This window comes from Cheilinus undulatus, linkage group 8 (assembly GCF_018320785.1).
Source record: "Cheilinus undulatus linkage group 8, ASM1832078v1, whole genome shotgun sequence".
Taxonomy (NCBI): Eukaryota; Metazoa; Chordata; class Actinopteri; order Labriformes; family Labridae; genus Cheilinus; species Cheilinus undulatus.
The window spans coordinates 40,848,966-40,870,013 of record NC_054872.1 but is presented as its reverse complement, the minus strand read 5'-3'; the positions used below and the strand labels follow the sequence as shown (position 1 = coordinate 40,870,013).

The 21,048-nt window shown below is 38.0% G+C and overlaps 1 protein-coding gene across 1 annotated transcript; it reads right to left on the bottom strand.

Moving 5' to 3' along the window:
- Positions 1 to 538: 538 nt before the first annotated feature.
- dhx16 (DEAH (Asp-Glu-Ala-His) box polypeptide 16) lies at positions 539 to 20,706 on the bottom strand. Its single transcript, XM_041793500.1, has 21 exons — positions 20,447 to 20,706; positions 19,301 to 19,503; positions 18,941 to 19,179; positions 18,138 to 18,312; positions 17,980 to 18,036; positions 17,548 to 17,802; positions 17,219 to 17,452; positions 16,847 to 17,038; positions 16,085 to 16,195; positions 15,786 to 15,901; positions 15,180 to 15,390; positions 13,996 to 14,094; positions 13,568 to 13,720; positions 12,770 to 12,910; positions 11,469 to 11,631; positions 9,928 to 10,046; positions 9,257 to 9,324; positions 7,444 to 7,606; positions 5,317 to 5,478; positions 1,567 to 1,740; positions 539 to 1,250 (listed from the first exon to the last, which is right to left on the bottom strand). Exons 2-21 carry the CDS (start codon positions 19,496 to 19,498, stop codon positions 1,122 to 1,124), a joined length of 3,159 nt encoding a protein of 1,052 aa, XP_041649434.1. The 5' UTR covers positions 19,499 to 19,503; positions 20,447 to 20,706; the 3' UTR covers positions 539 to 1,121.
- Positions 20,707 to 21,048: the final 342 nt, after the last annotated feature.

Genomic DNA, 21,048 nt, shown 5'->3' with positions numbered 1-21,048 from the left:
TTCCCTTTTCAACTCGACTTTAAGAGAATACGCCCAGACTGAAACGACAGTTCATGACAATGAAACTTAGAAGGAAGCCAGAAGGATAAATTAAATAATAAGGAACTGGTGCTGTGTTACAGATCCACCTTAAACCAAGCGGTGTTGCTCTTAATGCAACAAAAACAAGCTGTAGAATAAAGGCCTGAAGGCACTACGTTTTTTTAAGAAGGCTGCACATGACAGAAAATATTTGTACTGATTTGAGTTAAAATATGAGCACCCAAAACTGTAGATATGTGTTTGGTTAGAAGATTGATTCTTTTCTATGCAGAAACTTTGATTTAGTAAAGTATCTTTAAAGAGAAATTGTCAGTTTAAGAACATGACAGTAGAGTTGAGGGATAATGGTAAGTTATTCAAATACTCGATCTAAATTTAACTTGTTAGACTTCCTGATGCAATCAAACAATAAAAAGGTAGCGGAAAGGCAGAGGCAAGGTGATGACTAATAATTTAGCTGCAAACCAACGAAGAAACACAAATGATTGTAAAACTTTATTACTCTAGAAAAAATGAAAATAAACACGATAAGGAGCCTCACACGTGAAGGAAACTCAGTGTTTGAAAATCTTTTCCCGCTTGGTGGAGGCTTCTTACTCATCATCTATTTACAGTCTTTAACAGTGCCACTCCTTCACATATTAGTGAAATTATCTGACAAAGCACCTTTATTCAAGGAAGTCCGCGAGCATGAGAAACAAACACAAAGGTCTCACGTTCATTAATGAGCTGATAAAAAGCAGGAAATTCAACTCCAAGTGCATGAATGTTTCCTCATTGTGTTCCAAACATCCCTGCAGGTTTATCATTAAACCAGTGAGTTGATGTGTGACCCACTTCCCTGCATCCACCACTCTGATTTGTATGTTCATGTGTAGAGTGGTTTCTGCAGACGCTGCATGCATTATCAGGCTGCAGCAGACATGTTCTCGTGAGGAACATTTTCCACAGGTTCCCTCTGTATTCTTAAGTGATTATCGACCTTTCCCAGTCATTCTTCTATTATTATTTCAACTTATGGAGCCAGGGACTGGATCTTTGTGCCAGGTGTTGCATGGGGACCTGATCTTTGTTGCTTTTCATCCCAGCTCCTCTTTCGTCTTCCCCTGTGTGCGGGGCATCTTCTTGCTGCTGCTGTCCTCCAGCTCTTTGCTCTTGTAGTAGTGAGGAGCCACCTCCAGCAGCCAGCTGCTCTCTATCTCGATCACCTGCGTGCACAGGGAGATAGAGTTCAATTGATATGATCATACGGGCAGATATGTTATAAAATGTTTCACAGAAACAAGGTATCACACTTCCTTATTTTTGACTTGTCATTCTGGTAAGCAGGAATTCTACAGCTTTCCTGGACTTTTGAACAGTGTGACTACCTTTATGTTCAAAGATATGTTTAAGAATTTAACACCTTTTCACATTAGCACGCAAGCTTCTGAGAAACAAACAGCACATACAAACACTGCAAATATTTGAGCGGGATGTAAAGAACTTTAAAGGTAAACGCTGTCGGATAGTTAGCAGGCCGACCTGTCTCATGAACTCTTTGGTGGTGAAGACGAGCTCGTGGTAGATGAGCCAGCGGGGCTGCTCCTCAAACAGAGAGCTGTTGGGGTGGACGTAGACCGTCTGCTGGTGCTTCACAGTCTTGTAGCCGCCTTTACTCAGCCGTGCTGTGTGATAGAAATATCCTGCAGTCACCGCCTTGGAGAGGGAAAACAGAGGGGGAGAGATTCATAAATGTTTGATTTATCACAGAGCAGGAAAGAAAGAAGAGCATGAGAGCTCAAAAAGAGCACTGCAAGCAGAAAGAGCAGGATGTTACAAGAGAATGTGAAAAGGCAAAGAAATTAGAATTAAATCAATAATACTAGTAGGTGCACAAGTAGGTTTTTGTGATTAAAAATGTAGAAATGTAAACAGCTCATTTTTTATCTCTTCTTGCCTTGCATTTTCTATTATTTTTCTTTTATTCTGAGAGATTTACAAGAAAATGAAAGAGAGAAATAATAACAATAAGAAATCCAAATCTATTCAAGAGAGCAACTGGACTTGACTGGGATTCTTGAAGACGTCTTGAAAAACCTTAATCAAGTCCAGCTACCCTCTTGATGAAGACTCGGATAACCATGACCTGGATGAATGAGAACCTACACAGACATGACAAGAAAGCAATAATATCAGATAATTTGTACAGGGATGCACAGATATCTGCGATGTAGTTTAAATCTAATGCGTGCATTCAGCAGCTAATATAAAGATGAGATTAATTTTGAAACAGACGATCTGACCTGCCTCTGCCATAGGCACAGATCAATGGAGAGCTGCAGTGATAGTTGTCCTTCTGGAACTCAGTCAGAGTGACCATCAGGTTTTTGGTCACCTCTTTTTCTAAGGCCCATCTCCCCTGAATTCTCAGTTTCACCAGGCTACCAGCTCTCTAAAGTGTCCTGGTTGTGCCAAACTTCCTCCATTTGAGAATTATGGAGACCACTGAGCTTTTGGGAACTTTCTGTGCAGCAGAACATCTTTAGTAGCCTTCCCCAGATCTGTGCCTTGCAAAAATCTCTTTTGACCTCATGGCTTGGTTTTTGCCCTGATACACATTGCCAGCTTTCATAGAGAGCCATGTGACTTTCCAAACCATGTCAAATCAATTAAATTTACCACAGGTGGACTCCACATTTCAACTGTTGAATATTTATGTCAATGGGATATTTCAGTTTTTTATTTCCCATAAATTTGAAAAAAAAAAAATCTTTGTTCAATTTGTAATCATGGGTACTGAGTGTAGATAAGTGAGAATAAAAACATATTTTTCAACTGGGATGAATACTTCCTGAATGCCCTATACATGCCTGAAAGCATTGGTTGCTGCCATGTAACTGAATGATTTTATATTTGTAGTAATGAGCAGCTGAAAGGGTGTACCTAATAAAGTGATCAAGTGTATACTGGATTATATTTTTGAGGCACTGAGAAGAATAAACTACAACACAGGATCAGAAAACAGAAATTCCTATGGGAAAAGAAATACTTGCATACACTCCTTAATACAACAAGTTACTCCTCCACACTCCGCATCCAGACCTACTTTTCAAACTGTTTTTACAGAAGCACACAAGCTCTTCACACCAGCTGTAAACTAGGCCAGGTGTGCCAACACACCTGATGCTTTAAGACAGTGTGATTCAGCAGAGAGAAAACATCCGTCACACAGTAATCATCCAGGGTGAAAGGCAAAGCTTCATTTGTCACTATGACTTAAAAATAAACTAAAAAACTTTACGTGACCTATTCCTTTTTTCTTCTGTTGTCATGTGAGCAGAGACCTCTGTGCCGCCCTCGCTCTTGACAGCAGACACAGTGCTGCTGGAGCTACTTGAATTGTTTAACTACGGGCTTATTGCACCATAGAAAAGTGACAATAAAATGATGTTTTATTAAAATGTAAATAAAAAAGAAGGTTAATTTGATTTTTGTCCTCTGAACAGGATGATTTTTGACCCCCACGCGTGATGAAAAGACTTACAGTAAAACAAACGTCCGTCCTTATCTCAGATAGTTTAGGGGGTGTGTTCACAGCCCACACTGACCCTGATATGACAAGGTCATTCACACAGCCTCTGTTTATTCATGATTTACAGCTTAAACTGTTGTGTTTGCAATCTGATGAAAAAAATACTGCGCTTTTTTTTTTTTACTACATGATTATGCTGGCCTTCTTGGCCTTGTGCTCACAAAATGAACACTTTATGTTACTCTGCTCATGTAATGATTCTTTCTTTCTACAGAGGAGAAGTTTTGACAGAGTCTTCTCCATGCTACAAAGAAGTAAACTGCTAGGCAGGCTTGACATATCCTACTAAGCTTAAATACTGTTGGATCTCTCTGTTCGGGGAGATCCTCTCCCATAACCCTGTGTTGTGTGAGATTCTGTGCACAGCTTGAATAAAGAGACAATGACTTCAAGATCCTCACAAACACATGTTTGCAGATATGCAGCAACTTGTACTTCCAAAAGAGCCAGGTATTGACCAGCAGATAAATCCCCTGGATCAGTGGTTCTCAACTGTTTGGGCATCAGGACCCACCACTACCCCCTTATCAGAAATAGCAACCCAAATGTTTTAACATTCCTCAATTGCTTCAATTTATTTTATGAAAAATGAAGCAATTTGGACCTTAAATGGAACAAAACACGACTGAACAAAGGGATAGGACAACTCAAACATGTTAAAAAGTGCACAGATACAAAAAGCATGCATTCATTCATTTAATTTTTACTCCCTTTCTGTGGACAGCAGTGAATTTGTGAGGAATTACTTTGTTATCTTGGGAAAACCAGCTTTGTTATCCAAAGAAAATTAGATAAATAATTGGAAATCTTGAGAGAATGAGATTGGAGACTGAAATGTACTTGTTATCACCGGAAAAGTAAGTATAATAAAAAGCATGGATGAGTATCCACTTAGGGCTTCCATATATTATAGATTTTATGCCACTTTTTTTTTTTTCTTGTTTGTTTGTGACCCACTTTTGGGTCACAACCCCACCACTTGAGAGCCACTGGCCTGGATTGTAAGCTTCAGCCAGTCAAAAAAATTTTATTTAAAAAACTGAGGCTTTAAGGGAGAGTATGTTTGACATGAAGACAAATTAATAATGTAATCTTTGAAAACAACAAAAATATGATCATGAAGTAGTCAAATATAAAAGCCAGAGAAAGAAGCCTTCAGTCTTTTATGCGCATTATATGATCTGCTATCATCTGGGTCAACACTGAAACAGTCAATAAAGCCTTAGGTTAAGTTACCTGTGTTCAACAAGAGTCAAATATTGAGTTTATTTGACCTAAAAGGTGTTCCCTTCACCTTGTTTTTCATTCTTTTGGTTGGCCTTACATGCTGTTTTACACTACTGTACTTGCAGCTCTAAACTCTGAGGTTTTTCCCTGATATCAAAGCCCAGCTCGTTGCATTATTTGTATAAAACTTTCTGGAATGACTAGGGCTTGACCTGTAAACATGTAAACATGGAGCTGGGAATGCAAACTCTTAAATTCCAATGTATTTGCTTCATTACTATGAATCAAGACAACTTTGTTTAATACAGAATCTGAATTATTAAAAATATCACACTACTTTGGTTGTGTCAAAATGTAGATTTAATATAAGCATAATTCTAGAAGCACATTTCATAAAAAAGAAACAAAAAGTAAATAAACAAATGCTGCTTGTTGTTATCTGTTTAAAGTTGCTCTAACTGAATATCACAAACCTTACGAATGGGCAAGTTGTCTCCTTGGGAGCTGACCACCTCCACCTCGATGCGATCCATCAGACCCTCCAGCTGGTCCCGGACATCCCGCGCTCGTCTCATGGAGCGAAATTGGATGAAGTTCTCGTAGCACCACTGAGTAGAGTAACCGCTCTCCACCCACTGAGGGAGAAAGACAGCATGAATGAAAATATCTTGGTTTTAAGGAACAAATATCACAGAGCTACAAACCCAGAGTCAGTAAAACAGGGATTCCTAACCTGTGGCTCTGGCCCAACAATGGGTCAGAAGGTAAAAGCAGGAGCCATAAAATATGTTATAGAAACAGAAAACAGAAAAAAGACAATATAGTCTGCATAAATGTATGAGCATTTTTTCAGTCATGCTTAACATTCTACTAAAACATTGGAGTGTAAGGAAGGCAACGTTTGTTTGATACAGTGATCACACAAAAAATAGTCAAGTCAGTGTTAATATTGTTAACAAAAACGGTGATGAAAAATGTTCATAGATTACCTTAAATTCAACGAGTAAGGCGGGACGAGGCTTAAAATAGATTACTGGTGACACAAACTCTGATTAAAGTAATTTACCTTTGGTTACAGAGACGAGACTAAAATGTACGTGCTGGACTGACAGACTTTCAGGTTCTGTGATATTTCTCCACTGTGTGTCTAAATGGATATTTGAAGACAAAAAGTTGTACAACCTCTCATTTTCAACAGAGATTTAATCCTATTGATTGGGGCAATCTCTGACTTTTATCTAAGTGCCAATATTGGACTGAAAACCGTGGAATATCTACACAGTTTTAGGATGAATTTAATGTAATTTCGGTACATTTATTATTCCAAAAGAATAAACTGCAATATCAATGGTCACCTGAGGTTATGCCTTATTGAATCAAACAGTTATTTTTATGGTGAAATACTTGTAAGTAGTTGCATTGGTCTTAGTTTCAACATTACACTGTTATCTCATGAATAAAGGTATAATGTGTCAGCTCCTGGAATTATACAAATAAATTACAGAAGGGACAATCCCTCCTCTTTGTGAACTCGTAATAATAATAATAATTGTACAGGTCACATAAATATTGGTAATGTAGATTATAAAACACTTTGAAAAACACTAACTAATAAAACATTTCTGATACTTAAACTACTAGTCTTTTGACTTTAGGGCTGCTTGATTATAGCAAAAAAATCATTGAGTTACAAGTTCCGATGTAATTTAGCAGACGCTTTTATCCAAAGTGACGCACATGTGGGACAGGTGTTCCTGTCCTGGAATATTCAAGGGCCCACACTGGATATTCATAATGCTCTGACCAGGATTCAAATCCTAATCCTGTAACAGAGTCAGATGTAAACCACTGAGCTATCAAGCTCAAAAGCTTCTCCTTTGAGCCGGATATGAACCAGCGACCTAATGACTCCTGTGCCACCATTCTCACTGGAGTATCCACTGAAGTCCTCCACTCTACCAACTCACCATCATTTTGACTGATATTGACATCACAATTATTAAACAGGATTTACTCATTGGTTTTTCAACATCTGCATTGCATGCATACAACTTCAACACCCATAACACTTAAAACAAGCAATAAATGATGATTAAAGCCTAATTATGTAACGTAATGACACACAACAACGTTGAACAAAAGAAAGTTATTTTCATGGCCAAAACATCATAATGAAATGTTTACCAAATGGCAAACCAAAGGACAAAACAAGAATAATATGGCATGTAGCACAGCAGCGGATTAGTTATCAATGACCTTGTTTTTATGATCACAGAAAGCCAAAATTGTAATTGAAATCCAAACTTGAAAAACCGCCTAGCACTATTTGACTTTTATCTGGAAAATCCCAGAGTTAAGTTAGAAAGTGTTTAAATGTTGTATCTGATCTCTGTTGATGATGGACGAGTTGTTTAACTGTGTTTACATATAACACTTGTGTAAAGGTCAAAGACAGTACAACTCTATCTCTTACTCTAACAAAGAGCTCAAACAAACACCTCTCATATTTTTTATATTACAAGCCTCAGAGAGAAATTTGTAATTTTTAGATATTTATAATCTTCTGAGCTCTTACTGCTATTGAGTAGATGTGCTCTCACCTGTGTGTAGACATTCAGCAGCACCAGGTGGTCTCCACCTGGAACCACAAAATTCATTCTGGCATTGTCAGCGTGCACCACCTTGTCTTTGGGCCGGTAGAAAATCGAGTTATTCACGGACAGCATGGCCGCTATCGTCAACACTTCCTCTGAACATTTGTATCTGAAATGAGACAGAAATAAAAAGAAATGTAGAAGTTTTCAGAGAAAGACAGGATTAAGTCAGAAATAAAATGAGCTCCAATCAAGCTGTTATTAGAGGCTTTTTTGCTTAAACTCCCATGTATTTACTAAACAAGTTGTTTGGTCTGAGGATTTTGTTTTAAACCATGTCAGAATGATGGAATGAGCCATCTTTATCCAGTAACCTCCTTGTTTCACTTACATGATTCTGATTCAGACTACTTTATTTTTCATAAAAATCATAAAAATAAAGACTAACAAGAAGCTTAAAGGTTACCTAAGTGTGAAGCAACCATGATCCAATCACAACTCTGAGTATCTGTTAATTTTCCTTGGGGAGGGATAGCGCCATCCAGAGGGCATTAGAGAAAGCTGAATGTGGCTGGGTTGATTTAGTTCTCCTAAAGCATTCTGGACCACATGTTCCTCCCACAGGAAGCTCAAGTACTTCAAATGGACTCCAAAAGTAAAACTTATATTCGGGAAAAGGCAAACTTTTAAAATATGGTTCAGACTGTTCCTGACTCTTCCAGACAACCAGATGAACACACTGGGAAAAAAGACTGTGTTAAGAGACTTTCAATAGAATTCACACACCAAGTATTTAGAATTAAAATGGCTGGGTATACTGCTGGGTTGGCATAAAAAGTCCCATAGCTTACAATAAAACGGCAGTAAATAAAGTAAAACACTAAAACAACTCTGTTCTTTTAAAGCTGTGTAACCTACATGCTAGTTTTACTAAAATATGGCCAAGAATCCCTCAAACCATCTTGAAAAACATCAAAAATTCAAGATGTCATGGGGCAGAATATTATTCAATAGTATGCAAAAATTCATTTGAAATTCTTCCTGAAATAAGAAGGCTTTTAAATCCGCTTGACTCATTTTAATTCTGCAAAACTGTATGTCTGAATATGTGGAATTAATTTTTTACACTCACACTGGATTGCAAACCTTACATCATAAAAAATGCACTTTTGCATCCCTAAGAGGGAATTCCATGATAGAAATCTAAAGAAGATATTTAAATTTTGATCAAATATCTCAATATCAATTAGAAGTTCATAATAGTCTCACACATCATTATCTTTCATCTTGGGTAATTTATTGTTCATTTTATTCATATTATTTGTTAATATAGAGTTTTAAACCTGTAAAGCAATGTGGTTAAATGAGATTGTTTTAAATTTCCTAGATGAATAACCTTTGACTTGACTTGATCATTACTGAACCCCTCCTGCTTGGACAATTGATCTTAAAGCCCACTTTTACAAAACATATTCCAGTTCCTCTTCCAGGGCTCATGCTGTTTATTTCACGCCTTACTGTTTGCCCAGATTTCCTTATTTCATAACCTTGTGAGGCAGACAGATATCCCAGCCTGTCTCTCCTGCAAACAATAAGCTAAGACAGTTTTATTAAAAGCTTCAAACCTGAGGAACTCTCTTGATCCCAAACGCTTACAGCACAACAAAGAACTAGGAAAAAAATGCCCCAAATGTGTCCTTGTATGGAGACCAACACTTCTAGTTTGTTTACAACATGCCACGCTTCTGACAGTATTGAGAAACACTTTCGAAAGTAGCATTTAATAAAGTTTTATGGTAGCGTCAAGCCAGAAACTTACTGCTCAGAGGCTAGGACCATCTTACTCAGCATGGGGTCCACCGGTAGCTCAGCCATCCTGCGTCCCAGCTGAAGCCAGAAAGACAAAAAATACACAAAAATGTTTAAAAAGACTTAATTCATTTATTCAATAGTATGAGCTTTAGGCAAAACATCTGAAATAACTCTTAAGGTTCAGTTAAAGGTATCTAAATACCTAAAAAGAAAGAAAAATTTAAGCAAACAGAAACAACAACAAAATGCATTAAAGAATAATAGCAAATTTTTAAAAACAAAACAGTGAAATATAAATTAACCATGATGTTCTTATCTTTGACACTATCTGCTCAGAAATAAAATCTTGAATCTGTAAACATAATGGTTTATCGCTCACATTTGTCAGCTTTTTAGATCAAGGAAGTGAAGCCATGATGCAGGCAGATAAGCCTCAGGTATGTGATGTGTGATGTTATGAAAAACACACGATTAGAGAGCAGATGTGATGCAGATTTAGACAGAGGAATATGCGTCTCTTTTTGCCTACTAGAAAAGCTATTAAGGAAAATGTCCATGTACTTTATATGTAAGAGCAAATAATTAGCATGCATAACCAGACAAAACATTAGTGGTTTCTGTCTGACTAAAAGTGCTTCAAATGTGGAGAGAATTTGTTCAGTGCGGCTTAGTCTGTACCTTTGTCAGCTCTCCCAGGTGGTTTAGAGCTCCCAGAGCGTAGAGCTGCTCCAGCGCCAAAACCAGAGTCTCATGAGGGGGAGGGTCCATGAAGTCGAAGTGAATGAGGTCGTTGATTCCTGCAAGCAAAAAGCTTTCAGTTTACTGCACAACAACAGCAACACATTTCATGTTAATGGCTTAAATGTAAGCAATATCATCATTTTAAAAGGGATTCATGATAGTTATAGTAAAACATCGGTATCCGTGAAATCATTCAACTTGAAAGTAGGGATGCACGATATCCTTAGCCTGATATAGGTATCAGCAGATATTAAAATTTCTGCAGATATGTCCATCCAACATGTTGGCTGCAAGCATATCAGCATATATGGACTGCAAATTTTGTCCTTACATACTAACAATCAGTTGCGCTTTAGGCCAGACCAACAGACCTGTGTCAGTTGAGATCTTTTTCTTTATTTATCTTCATTCTTTAAACTTAAAAGTGTGATTTAAGGACTAAATCTCATTTCTTTATTCACTCTGAAACCCAAAGTGTATTAAAAGGTCTGAAGTTCCAGATCTGAAAAACATATTTAAATATTGGTATCAGCTAAAAAAATATTTGGAAATATCAGCATATCGGACATCTGCAAAAATCCAATACCATGCATCCCTACTTGAAAGACATCTGCCCATGAGGACACAAACTAGCAATACCAGTGTTAACAGCTGATGTGTAAGTGTGAGGATGCATCAGTTTAACGCTGTTAAGTTAACATATTTAACGGCTGATTTAGGGAAAAATTTAGAGTTTTTATTGGGCAGGGGAAGTCACTAGTTAGACAAACTGGTTTGTTTTAATGGTCAGATTCGAAAGAAAATATCATCAATCTGGAAGTCTTTAGAAAGATCCAACTTTACAAGATAATCATGCAAAGTTTGGGTCTGATTCCCCTGACTAGGACGGGGCATTTTCAGTCGAGGCCCCGAGGCTCGGGAACACCCAGCCTACGGAAATCTGACTGGCTGAGTCAGTGACTTATTTTAAGTCTCTTCTTAAAACATACTTTCACTGAAGAGCCTTTCCTGATTTTACTTTAGTTTTAACTGCTTTTATTTACCTGAATTTATTTGAGCTTAACATGTTTTGATGTTTTTTTACCTGTACCCACCTTGCTGCCTGATTTTACTGGTGTTTTATCTGTGTTGTTGTCTCTGTTGCCTGTGAAGCACTTTGTAACTCTGTTTTGAAAAGTACTCTATCAATAAAGATTATTATTAAGAAAAAAGTCAGCAAAGACCCCATGATCTGATGATTTTAAAGATTATCTTGCCAGATTTTTCAGTGGTGTGAGGTTCAATAAGATTTTAAAAAGCTTTCAGTGTTTCAGGCGTTACACCATCTCTGAGAAATATCATCAACATGTAGTTTGTAAGACGTTTCAGTCACATTTCAAGGAGAAGGAAGGGGAACATAAGTACTACTAAGGCCCTCATTTTCAGAATTATTACATTCCTGAATTTTAACATTTATCACATTAAACCCACTCACTCACCTAGACTCTTCAGCAACAGGACGACATTGCCCAGGTTGGTCCTCTGAATCTCAGGCACAGTCGTTTCCTCCATCTCGTGTTTGAAGGCCCATGCTGTGTAAAGACGAAAACATTTCCCAGCAGCCACTCTGCCCGCACGGCCAGCTCTCTGGTTGGCCGAAGCCTGGGAATGTAACAGAAACGCACAGCATCAAAAATCTTGCTCGTTAAAAAGCGCTTCCATGCGCTCAGACAAAAAGACTTGAAAAGATAATACGTGTTTGCCCAACAAAGTAAAACAAAACAAACTTAGCAGAAAAAAAGTCTTTGGTTTTGGTCTTTGTTTTTGTTTAAGACACAGTTATGATAACTGTCACAGGCATTTTATGGTTCGTCTATGGTATATGGTCGAGGTTGTCTTTATATGGTTGGTTGTCTTTATCTTGTATTTTAATGTATTTTTAAGTGGTTTTATTGGTATGATAGCATTGAAGAGTGCCAAAAAAAGGCATCTATTATCTAAAATTGCAGGAAAAATCCTGCACACGGTCTAAATTGCACAAATGTGCCAGCAAAAATTCCAGTACTGAAACCTTGCAAATACTTTTGTGCTATTTAGACAGGGAAATAGAGTTAGACTGACAGTTTTTAAGAAATCAAAAACAGAAATAATCCAAGATAAAGTGTCAAGGGACTTCTGTTTCTGTACGTATGGATTCTGTATCATTTTTGCTTGTATCATATCAAAATTTAAAATTCTGGTACATTGACAATTCTACATAAGTATTCTGACACAAATTTTGGGTTGCACGACTAACGACTCACTTGGAAGTCAGGTCAAATTTTAGTCCAATCACAGGTCGTGTGTAGTGCAGTTTATAGAGGGATGCAATGGGTGATCACAGCACAATCAGCTTGATAGATTTTTGGCATGTTTGGTATTTTAGTCGCACGACTGCATACACTCACACAGTGAGAGCAGAGCCACAAGCAGACTTTCAAACTTCAGAGCCTTTTTTTTCATGTGTAAACTGTCAAACAGAGTCTGAAATCACCATTTCAACAGTAAAGTGTGCCTGTTTAATGTGCCTTTCTCTCCCATAATAACAAATATAAATGAATAAATGAGCAGCAAAATAATGCAGACCTCTGACTGATTTGCTTGTTCAGAGCAGGCCCCCAACCCCCCCCCCTTTTTTTTGTTTTCAATAAATACACCACAGTATAAGGAGCTGATCTTTACTGCACACCACTGCAGGCACACCTACTGCTTAGTGGTGTAGCATTACCAGACAGACATTAAAAACACAGAGGGCAGTCACCCGTGAGCAGGGCGTGACGATGAGTGACTCCATTCCTGTACGGGCGTTGTAACTCTTCTGTTTGCAGAAGCCGGGGTCGATGACGTAGATGATTCCGTCTATGGTCAGTGAGGTTTCTGCGATGTTGGTAGCTACCACCACCTGGAAGAAAGAGCACAGAGGTACAGATAATAAAAGAGAAAACTCCTGAAACTAAGAAAAATGAATAGTTTATCTGTCTGTTCTAAAAGGGGAACAGAAAAATAACAAAAAATACTTCAAACCAAACCTTCAGCAGCGTTCCAAAAAATGACACGTTTCCTACTGAGCTGCCTCCTTTGGTGTTTAATAGCATTGATAAAAGCAAACTATGTTAAGGCTTCTGCTCATTATGTAACAGATAACAGAGATGCTGTTCAAATATCTGAATCCCTCAAAGACAGAAGTCTTTTTAATAACAGTCTATCACTGTTTCGTGTCTTCCAGGTTAATATTTATGACAAGTGAATTAGCTAAAATGCCTGTTGCAATAAATAGTAATGATACATAAATAATGGGTTTATGACCACATTTAAATGTGGTACAGACATCTGACATTCATAGATTAAAAGAAGAGAAGGTACAAAAAAAAGAGTAAATAAAAGCAAAATTAGAGGTTGGCCTTGTGACTGCAGACATGGTGTTTTTTAATGGCTACAAAGAATGACCATATCTACATCCAGAGCCGAGATGATAGAAACAAAATTTTAAAAATCAAATAAAAGTAAAGTTGCAGTTCAGATTTCTGATAACTGTATCAGGTATGGGACATAATCTCACCTTGCGGGCTCCAGGAGGAGTGGGATTAAAGATCTTGGCCTGCATGTCTGATGGCAGGTTGGCGTAGATAGGAAGTACCAGCAGCTCTGCTATCTTTGAGCCGAGCCGTCTGCATCTCTCCTGAAGCATTTCACAACACGCCTCAATCTCCTCCTGCAAAGGAAACAGTTGAAGAGTAACAAAACATAAGAATGAAAATCAAAAAAGTTGCCTTTTAGCAATTTATTTTGGTGATAACTGAATAGCGAACAAAATTACTTATGTCTGTTTGACTTCTTTATCTGAGTTTATTTGGTCTGAACCAAGGGAAAAAAAATATACATTCATTGTTGCCTCAGCATGTGGGAGAGGAAAACCTCTGAGCCACCGTCTCAAACACTCCCATTTCCAGAAATCTTGAATATTTGAATTCTTGATTGAAACAATACCTGTCCAGTGAGGAAAACTAGAACGTCTCCAGGAGCTTGAGTGACATGAATCTGCAGCACCGACACCACACAAGCCTCCAGGTAATCTGCCTCTGGAGCCTTAAAACAAAACATACAGACACGAGTTAACAGAAAAGTTATTTGCACATCCCCCTGTAAAAAAGTTGGGAAAGGTACCCAATATAAAAGGTCTGTACTGTCCTACTCTGCCCCCCTTCTGTTGGAGTACTACATGTATCTTTATGACCCTAGAGTCATTGCAAGACTCAATGCAGTCTGTTGATTGGTCGAAAAAATCTTTAATAAATGTGCGAAAGCAGAAATAAACAAAAAGCATGCCATTTATGTACTACGCGGTACAGATTCTCTCCCTCATTTTGACATAAACACACTTTTAAAACAAACGGTGTTATCCTACTTAGTAAATAAACCGTGTGGGGTGCTGGCTAGACTGAAATAACTCAGTTTAAGAAGACAAGCAGAGAGTCATAGTGATGTGTTGTTTGCAAACATGCTGCTATGAGCTAGCTCTTTTTATGTGGATGACAGGAGTCGGTTCCCATCCAAGAGCCTGCTTCCTGGATGGGTTACACATTTGATAGACAATGCAATGCTATTCAACTATCTAGAAAGAATAAACAGTAATTTTATATGATAAAAACATTAAATGTTGGAATATATAGTCCTTTCAATAAGGTGGCAAATGAGCAGAGAAGTCCAAGTTCATAGCTTAAAAGTAATAGATGAATGATTAATTAAATGCAGCTTTTTTCATCCAATCAGTCACTGAAAACAGACAGGCACCAAGCTGAAGCCTTGCCTCTTATACTATTATTGTTGTTGTATAACTCAAGTTACCACATCAGTCTAAGTATTATTATCTTAGCTCAGCTGATAAAGTTGTGGTCAGATAAAACAAAAAGGTTGGGGAACCTGTTTCACCATGAGAATCTTTCAAATTTTCTATCTAAGTTGCTCCTTTCTCAATCTCCTGCTCAAAGATTATAACTATACTCACTACAGCTGTTTCATCTGTTTCAATTTTAAAATAGAAATAGAAATAACTTTAAATTTTCATCTGGTGGTTTTACATTTCTGTTGTTTTTTGTGAGGCAGTGGCCTGTTAACCAATAAACTCAACAATATTTAAATCCTGTGAGATACTACGTCTTAGAAATTCCTACTTTAGTATAGAAGATATCCACAGGGAACCTCCTGCCAGGAATCCTGAAGACCGGAGCATCATCAAAGAAGCAGGAGAAGCGTTCGGTGTCCAGAGTGGCGCTCGCCACCAGCACCTTCAGGTCTGGTCTGAACCTGGCGATGTCTTTAATGAGACCAAACAGGATGTCCGTGTGCAGTGTGCGCTCGTGGGCTTCATCGATGATGATCACACTGGAGAGGAAGAGAGAGAGAGTGTGGGGAGTCTGTTTAACTCTAATATGCTCTTTTTGAAAACATTAAGCACTTCTTTCTATAATATTTGTTCACTGACGTGAGAAATTGGCATGTAAGGAGAATATCCACATAGTTTCTGGAAGCAATAATCAATCCACTTAAACCAAATATAACCCGTGGACAAACTCCTCTGCTTTTGTATGCTGTTTCCTTTTGGATTTTTTGTCAACGCTTTCAACATTTCTGTTCATTTGCTTTTGATGTCTGGCATGATGTACTGCTATGTGCCTTATTGGTGAAATTTCCACTGGAAATAATTTTGCCTTTTCTTCAAGCAGGTTATAGAGCAGTACCACATAAGGACAATGAAGTCATTGATGTCTTTGGATTACCTGTAGCTGGCCAGGTCAGGCTCAGTGAGAAACTCTCGCAGCAGCATACCGTCTGTCATGTATTTGAGAACCGTCCTCTCTGATGTGCAGTCCTCAAAACGAATGCTGTAACCCACCTGAATGAAGCAAACATTTTACGTTAAAAGCACGCATTTTTTCTCCACTTTCACCTGTTTAAGAAAAAGTGACACTGTCGTTGGTTATTAAAGAATGTTAGGAAAAATCTCAGCACTAGATTAAAATAGGATCAGAGGATATATAGGATATATATAAAGGATATATAATCAGGCAAAGCTCACCTCATTTCCTAGCTTGACACTCATCTCCTGTGCCACTCTGGCTGCCACTGACATGGCGGCCACTCTGCGAGGCTGCGTGCATCCAATCTTCATACCTCCTTTCGTGTAGCCCTAAAAGGGACATTTTTTCATGTTATTAATGACATTTTCTTCTCATTGTCTAAAATATTTGCACAGGTGTTGAGACTGCTGCTGCCACATTTAACAATAGCAACAAATGAAATTTACCTAATCTATTCTAGAGTATTAATAAGTTACACTTCAGGCTTGATAAATCTTGAAAGAAGCAGAGATCTATTGTGAGTACTGGGACTACAGAAGAAATAGTTCTGATAGATTTCCTGATGCCATTAAAAGGTGATAATAGCAGAGAGGATAACAAAGAAAATCTGAACTATGCAAAGGGTAATATGTGACTGTTTTTAAAATGTAATCAACATTTTTCTTTCTATAGTCTCATCAGCAGAAACACAGAGAAGTTATTCTGCCCCACTAAAACACAGACCCATCCGTTTTTACAGTCTTTCTTCCCAAAATGGCTAACTCTATCATCAATCAGTTTTAATCGGTCTTTACAACGGCTTTAATGCTGATTAATTTCTTGCTTAAAAATGTGTTGACTATTTAGCAAAATTATGAAAGAAGAAGAAATGAAAGAAGTGGAGACAATCAGATTTTATCTGCAGAGCCTTACAAGCCTAATCAAACTGCAACCTAACCAACAAGTGAGCATACGATGCTGTTATTAGATTTTGCACTTACATCTTCCAAGAGGTACTGAGGAATCTGTGTGGTCTTTCCTGAGCCCGTCTCCCCCTCAATGACGAGGACCTGGTGTTCGTGGATGGCAGCCAGCAGGTCCTCTCTGTAGGGAAAGATGGGCAGACTGCGGCGGACCTCCTGCATGGACTGTTTGTTTAGCTCTGCCTGTGAAAGAGCTGGAGCCTCCTGATCCTGAACACAACAGATTCAACAGGAAAGACTGCTTCAATTTACTGGGGGTCAGATTAGTTTTTAATACTTTAGCTGCATGAAAATCGTGAACGCGAATAAACAGAGGCAGAATTTTAATTCATGAAAAGTAAAAACTCACTTATTACATTGAAGTTCTACAAAATATCAAACAAACCCCACCTTTTCCGAGCGAGTTCCCTTCATAGTGATGGCTGTGCTGACAAAGTCGATCATCTCATCCTCCTCCAGGATCAGCTGATACTTGTCCTGCTCCTGCTTCATCCCCTGCTCTCTTTCCCTCTTGGCCCCAAAGCTGAGGGATGCCGTCTTCAGCCTCTCCTCCTCCCAGCGGCCCTGCTCTCCTCCCAGTTCCATAGGAGTCTCCTCCAGCTCCAGGTCTCTCTGGGGCACCTCCTGGTCAGCAAAGAAAGAAACAATTTAACAATTAAATCTTTGTGAGCTGTCTGCCCCAGCATATTTTGTTTCTGAGTGACACCCCTGCCCCCTACCTTGCTCCTCTTTTCTTCTGGCATGTAGTATCTGTTCTTCCTCTCCTCCTGCTCCTTTGCTCCGGCCTTTTTGTAATCTTTGGCCAAATCACGAAGGGTGCGTTTGTACTCCAGATCTTTTTTCTCCCTTTCTGTCAGCTCGTCTGTGGAGAAAAGGTACTCGTCATCTTTGATCTCAGCCTCCAGGTCCTCCAGCTTCTCTGCCTCTCTCTTCTTTAGATACTCCCAGCGAGAACGCTTCCTCAACTCAGGCAACTGGAGAGAGAGAGAAGAACCTTTATTACACTGTTACAGACTCTTTTTATTGCTGAAAACAACAAATTGTTATAGCCATGGGTATGACATTGAGACATCTATATGTGGTTATGACCGAATATTTCCCACTTAATAATTAAGTCATTTTTTTCAATAGAGAAACTCTGAAAAACCCACCATATTCTTCTGATCCTCTTCAGCCATCTTCAACCTCTTCTGAGCTTCTTCATAAGCCTGGACAAAGAAAACCAGAAGGTATAAGAGTTAACCTTCATGATATATTAAGTTACTTGGAAAACAACACAGAGGAGTGTTTCAATTGTCTTGTCTCCCACCTTTTTATCAGTCCTCTCTGCGATGTTGCGGGTCTTGTCTTTGTCTTTTTGCTTCACTCGCTCAGCAAACGCGTCTCTCTCTTCAATGTCCAGCTGCCGCTCTCTCTCTTCCTTCTCCCACTCCTCCTCTTCATCCTCCTCTTTCTTGACAGACTTGTTCTCCCTTTGATTACTCCTGGAATTAGTTTTAAAAAATGTGTCAAACCTTAGCATCTTTGCAATACTCACGTAAAAACTTTTAAACTTCATTGTTCTTTCCTTTTTTTCTACTGTCTACAATATAAAAAGTTTAGAGTAAATATTGATCATTCTATTTCCATTTTTTTCAATAGTTTGTCTGATGTTTGTGTGGTACTGCTGGCTATAAACTAACTGCCTTTCATGGATAATGAAGATAAAGTTAATCTTGTTAAAGCTGACAAAGATTATTGAATTTTCAGGGAAATTTGGTACTTTCATACAGATCATACCAAAGAACACACTTTACCCAGATTTGTCTTTTTATAGCAGAAGTCAACGTATTTTTAATCTATGATGTTTCTGCTCTTGTTCCACATTGCTGGTAGACACTTTGTACTGCTTGTTTGTCCCAGTTAAAACCTGGGGTTTAGCTGCTCTTTAACAAAATAATGATAGAATCATTCAGCTCTGTTCTTAGTAAACACTATAAGACAATATCTCTATTAGCACTTCACAGACATATTTGTTAATGTTTAGACAATTTGGCACAGACAGCACCTAAAAAGAAAAATAATTAACAGCTACAACAACGTATAAAACAATAACAGCAATCTCTGGATTACCTTTTTGGTGCTTCATCCTCACTTGATGACTCGCTCTCTTTCTTCTGTCTGATGTGCTTCCTCTTATTTCCTCTGTCCTTGTCCTTCGTTTTCTTTTTGCCTTTCTGTTTCTCTCTCACAACCTCTCCATCACTGTCACTGTCCTCCAGTAGCGTGTATGTCCGGTTCTTCCTGTCCATTTCTATAGCTTCCCGCTCCATCGCCCGGGACGGTTTCTCAACAACTTGCTTCCGAGGAATCTACGAGACAAAGTGGCAAAAGGTTGTCAGAGCTTTTATTCCCCCAAAAACTTCCCATTTGAAAATTTAACCACTTACCTGTATTGTTTACATCATTAATGTTTATAATATATCAATGTACCTTTTCAAAGAGCTCTTCTGCAAAGGAGATTATACTTTGGTCGATGTCAATTGTTCCTGTCTGCTCCAGACGACTCACAAAGTCTTGGGCACTCGAAGCTTTTCTTGCAGTCCCAATCATAAATTGAGAAACATATCTGTCACTCAAGCCCAGGATGTCATGGAGGCGGTCATTCACCCACTGCTCTAGGTTGGCCATGGTTTCTGTTTAGGGAGCAAACAACAAAAAAAATCACAATCACAGAACATTAGCTGAAAGAATTTTGGTTAAACAAAAAGTGCTGATTGCAGCTTCAACCAAAGTTGCTTTATTTATTTGGTTTGACAACAAATGAGCCAATGCCCAAACGAAAGACGCAAGTGTCAAGTGACTGTATTGTTTTCCCAAAACATTTTATTTACATACATTATTAGTCTAATATAATACGTCACCTACCTAAGTTTGTCAATTTTTCCTTTTATGGCAATTATGACTGACTATGCAACTACACTGAACATACTTTATCAACAAATAAATTACGGTTACATGAATAAAATAGCCACTGACAGAAAAATTCACAATTTAAAGCCCTCACATAACGCATTTCAGCAAAACATCACTGTTAACGAAAACTTGTAAGTCACAGGCCTTGTATATTCGCAATAAAGTAATGACTGTATTATAAAACCAAAACTTTCTATTTAACTTTAAAATCTTGTATATTTGTGTCCTTTTACTGATATTCCTGATATTCTTTCATCTCTTTGTATTTTGCGTGAAGCTCTTTGTAACCTTGTTCAGAAAAGTGCTCTATAAATAAAGCTCACTATTATTATTGTTTTTGTTTTATTATTATCTCACGTTTATGTTTTGACTCAGGAATAATGTATTGAACCATTATACATGTCAATGCATTCAATCACAATAACCGATATTATGCTAGAATACTTAGTTGTCAAAAGCAGACATATTCTCTGGCATAAACATTTTTTTAGCCTGTCTGCTGCTGAAAATGATATGCCCAAAAGTTTATTTTATTGACTGCTTTTAATAAATTACGAATACGTCCAGAAATCCGTTTTTATTTCCTTTACTTCTTTACTTAAGACTGATGAATGAGGGCGCTGAAAAGCTCCCTTTAAAATTATAACTTTATCATCAACTCACCGCTTGTAAAACGCACAAACAACGATGTTGTTATGGTAGTAGATGAGGCTGTGAGTTAGCTAACTCTGCTAACTCCAGCAACAGATGAAATGTTCGCTTTAGCCGTCACTCAAAACCCGCAAGTATAAAAAATAAATTAAACGCGCAGCCACGTAAAATTACCTATCTCATGTTTAACCAAAAACTATTTCTAATTAAATAATTACTGCATGTTTTGATAGCTTCACATTAGCTTGAAGCATGTTGAAGTCGAGGGCGGAAACGCGTCATGAGAAAAAGCACCGAAGAAGAACAAAGCCGCATCAGAGGCCGCAGCCTTTACTGCCCCCAAGCGGCCATCCGAGAACAACAGTCACCAGCTTAGACGTGTTGCTGCTTCAGAGGCTGATGACAAATAATTGTAATAATAATTTTGATTGTACACAAACAAAATAGGTTGAAGTTAAAGAACATAATGCACCATGGAAACGACAAGTGTTTATCATAGCCTGAATTGCTAACGGACTCCATTCATGTTATTCTATGTTTATTATTCTTTATCTTTAAAAGTTTTTTTCTTCTTTTTGGTCTTTTTTTTTTTTTTTTTTTGCAAGTCTCAGGCA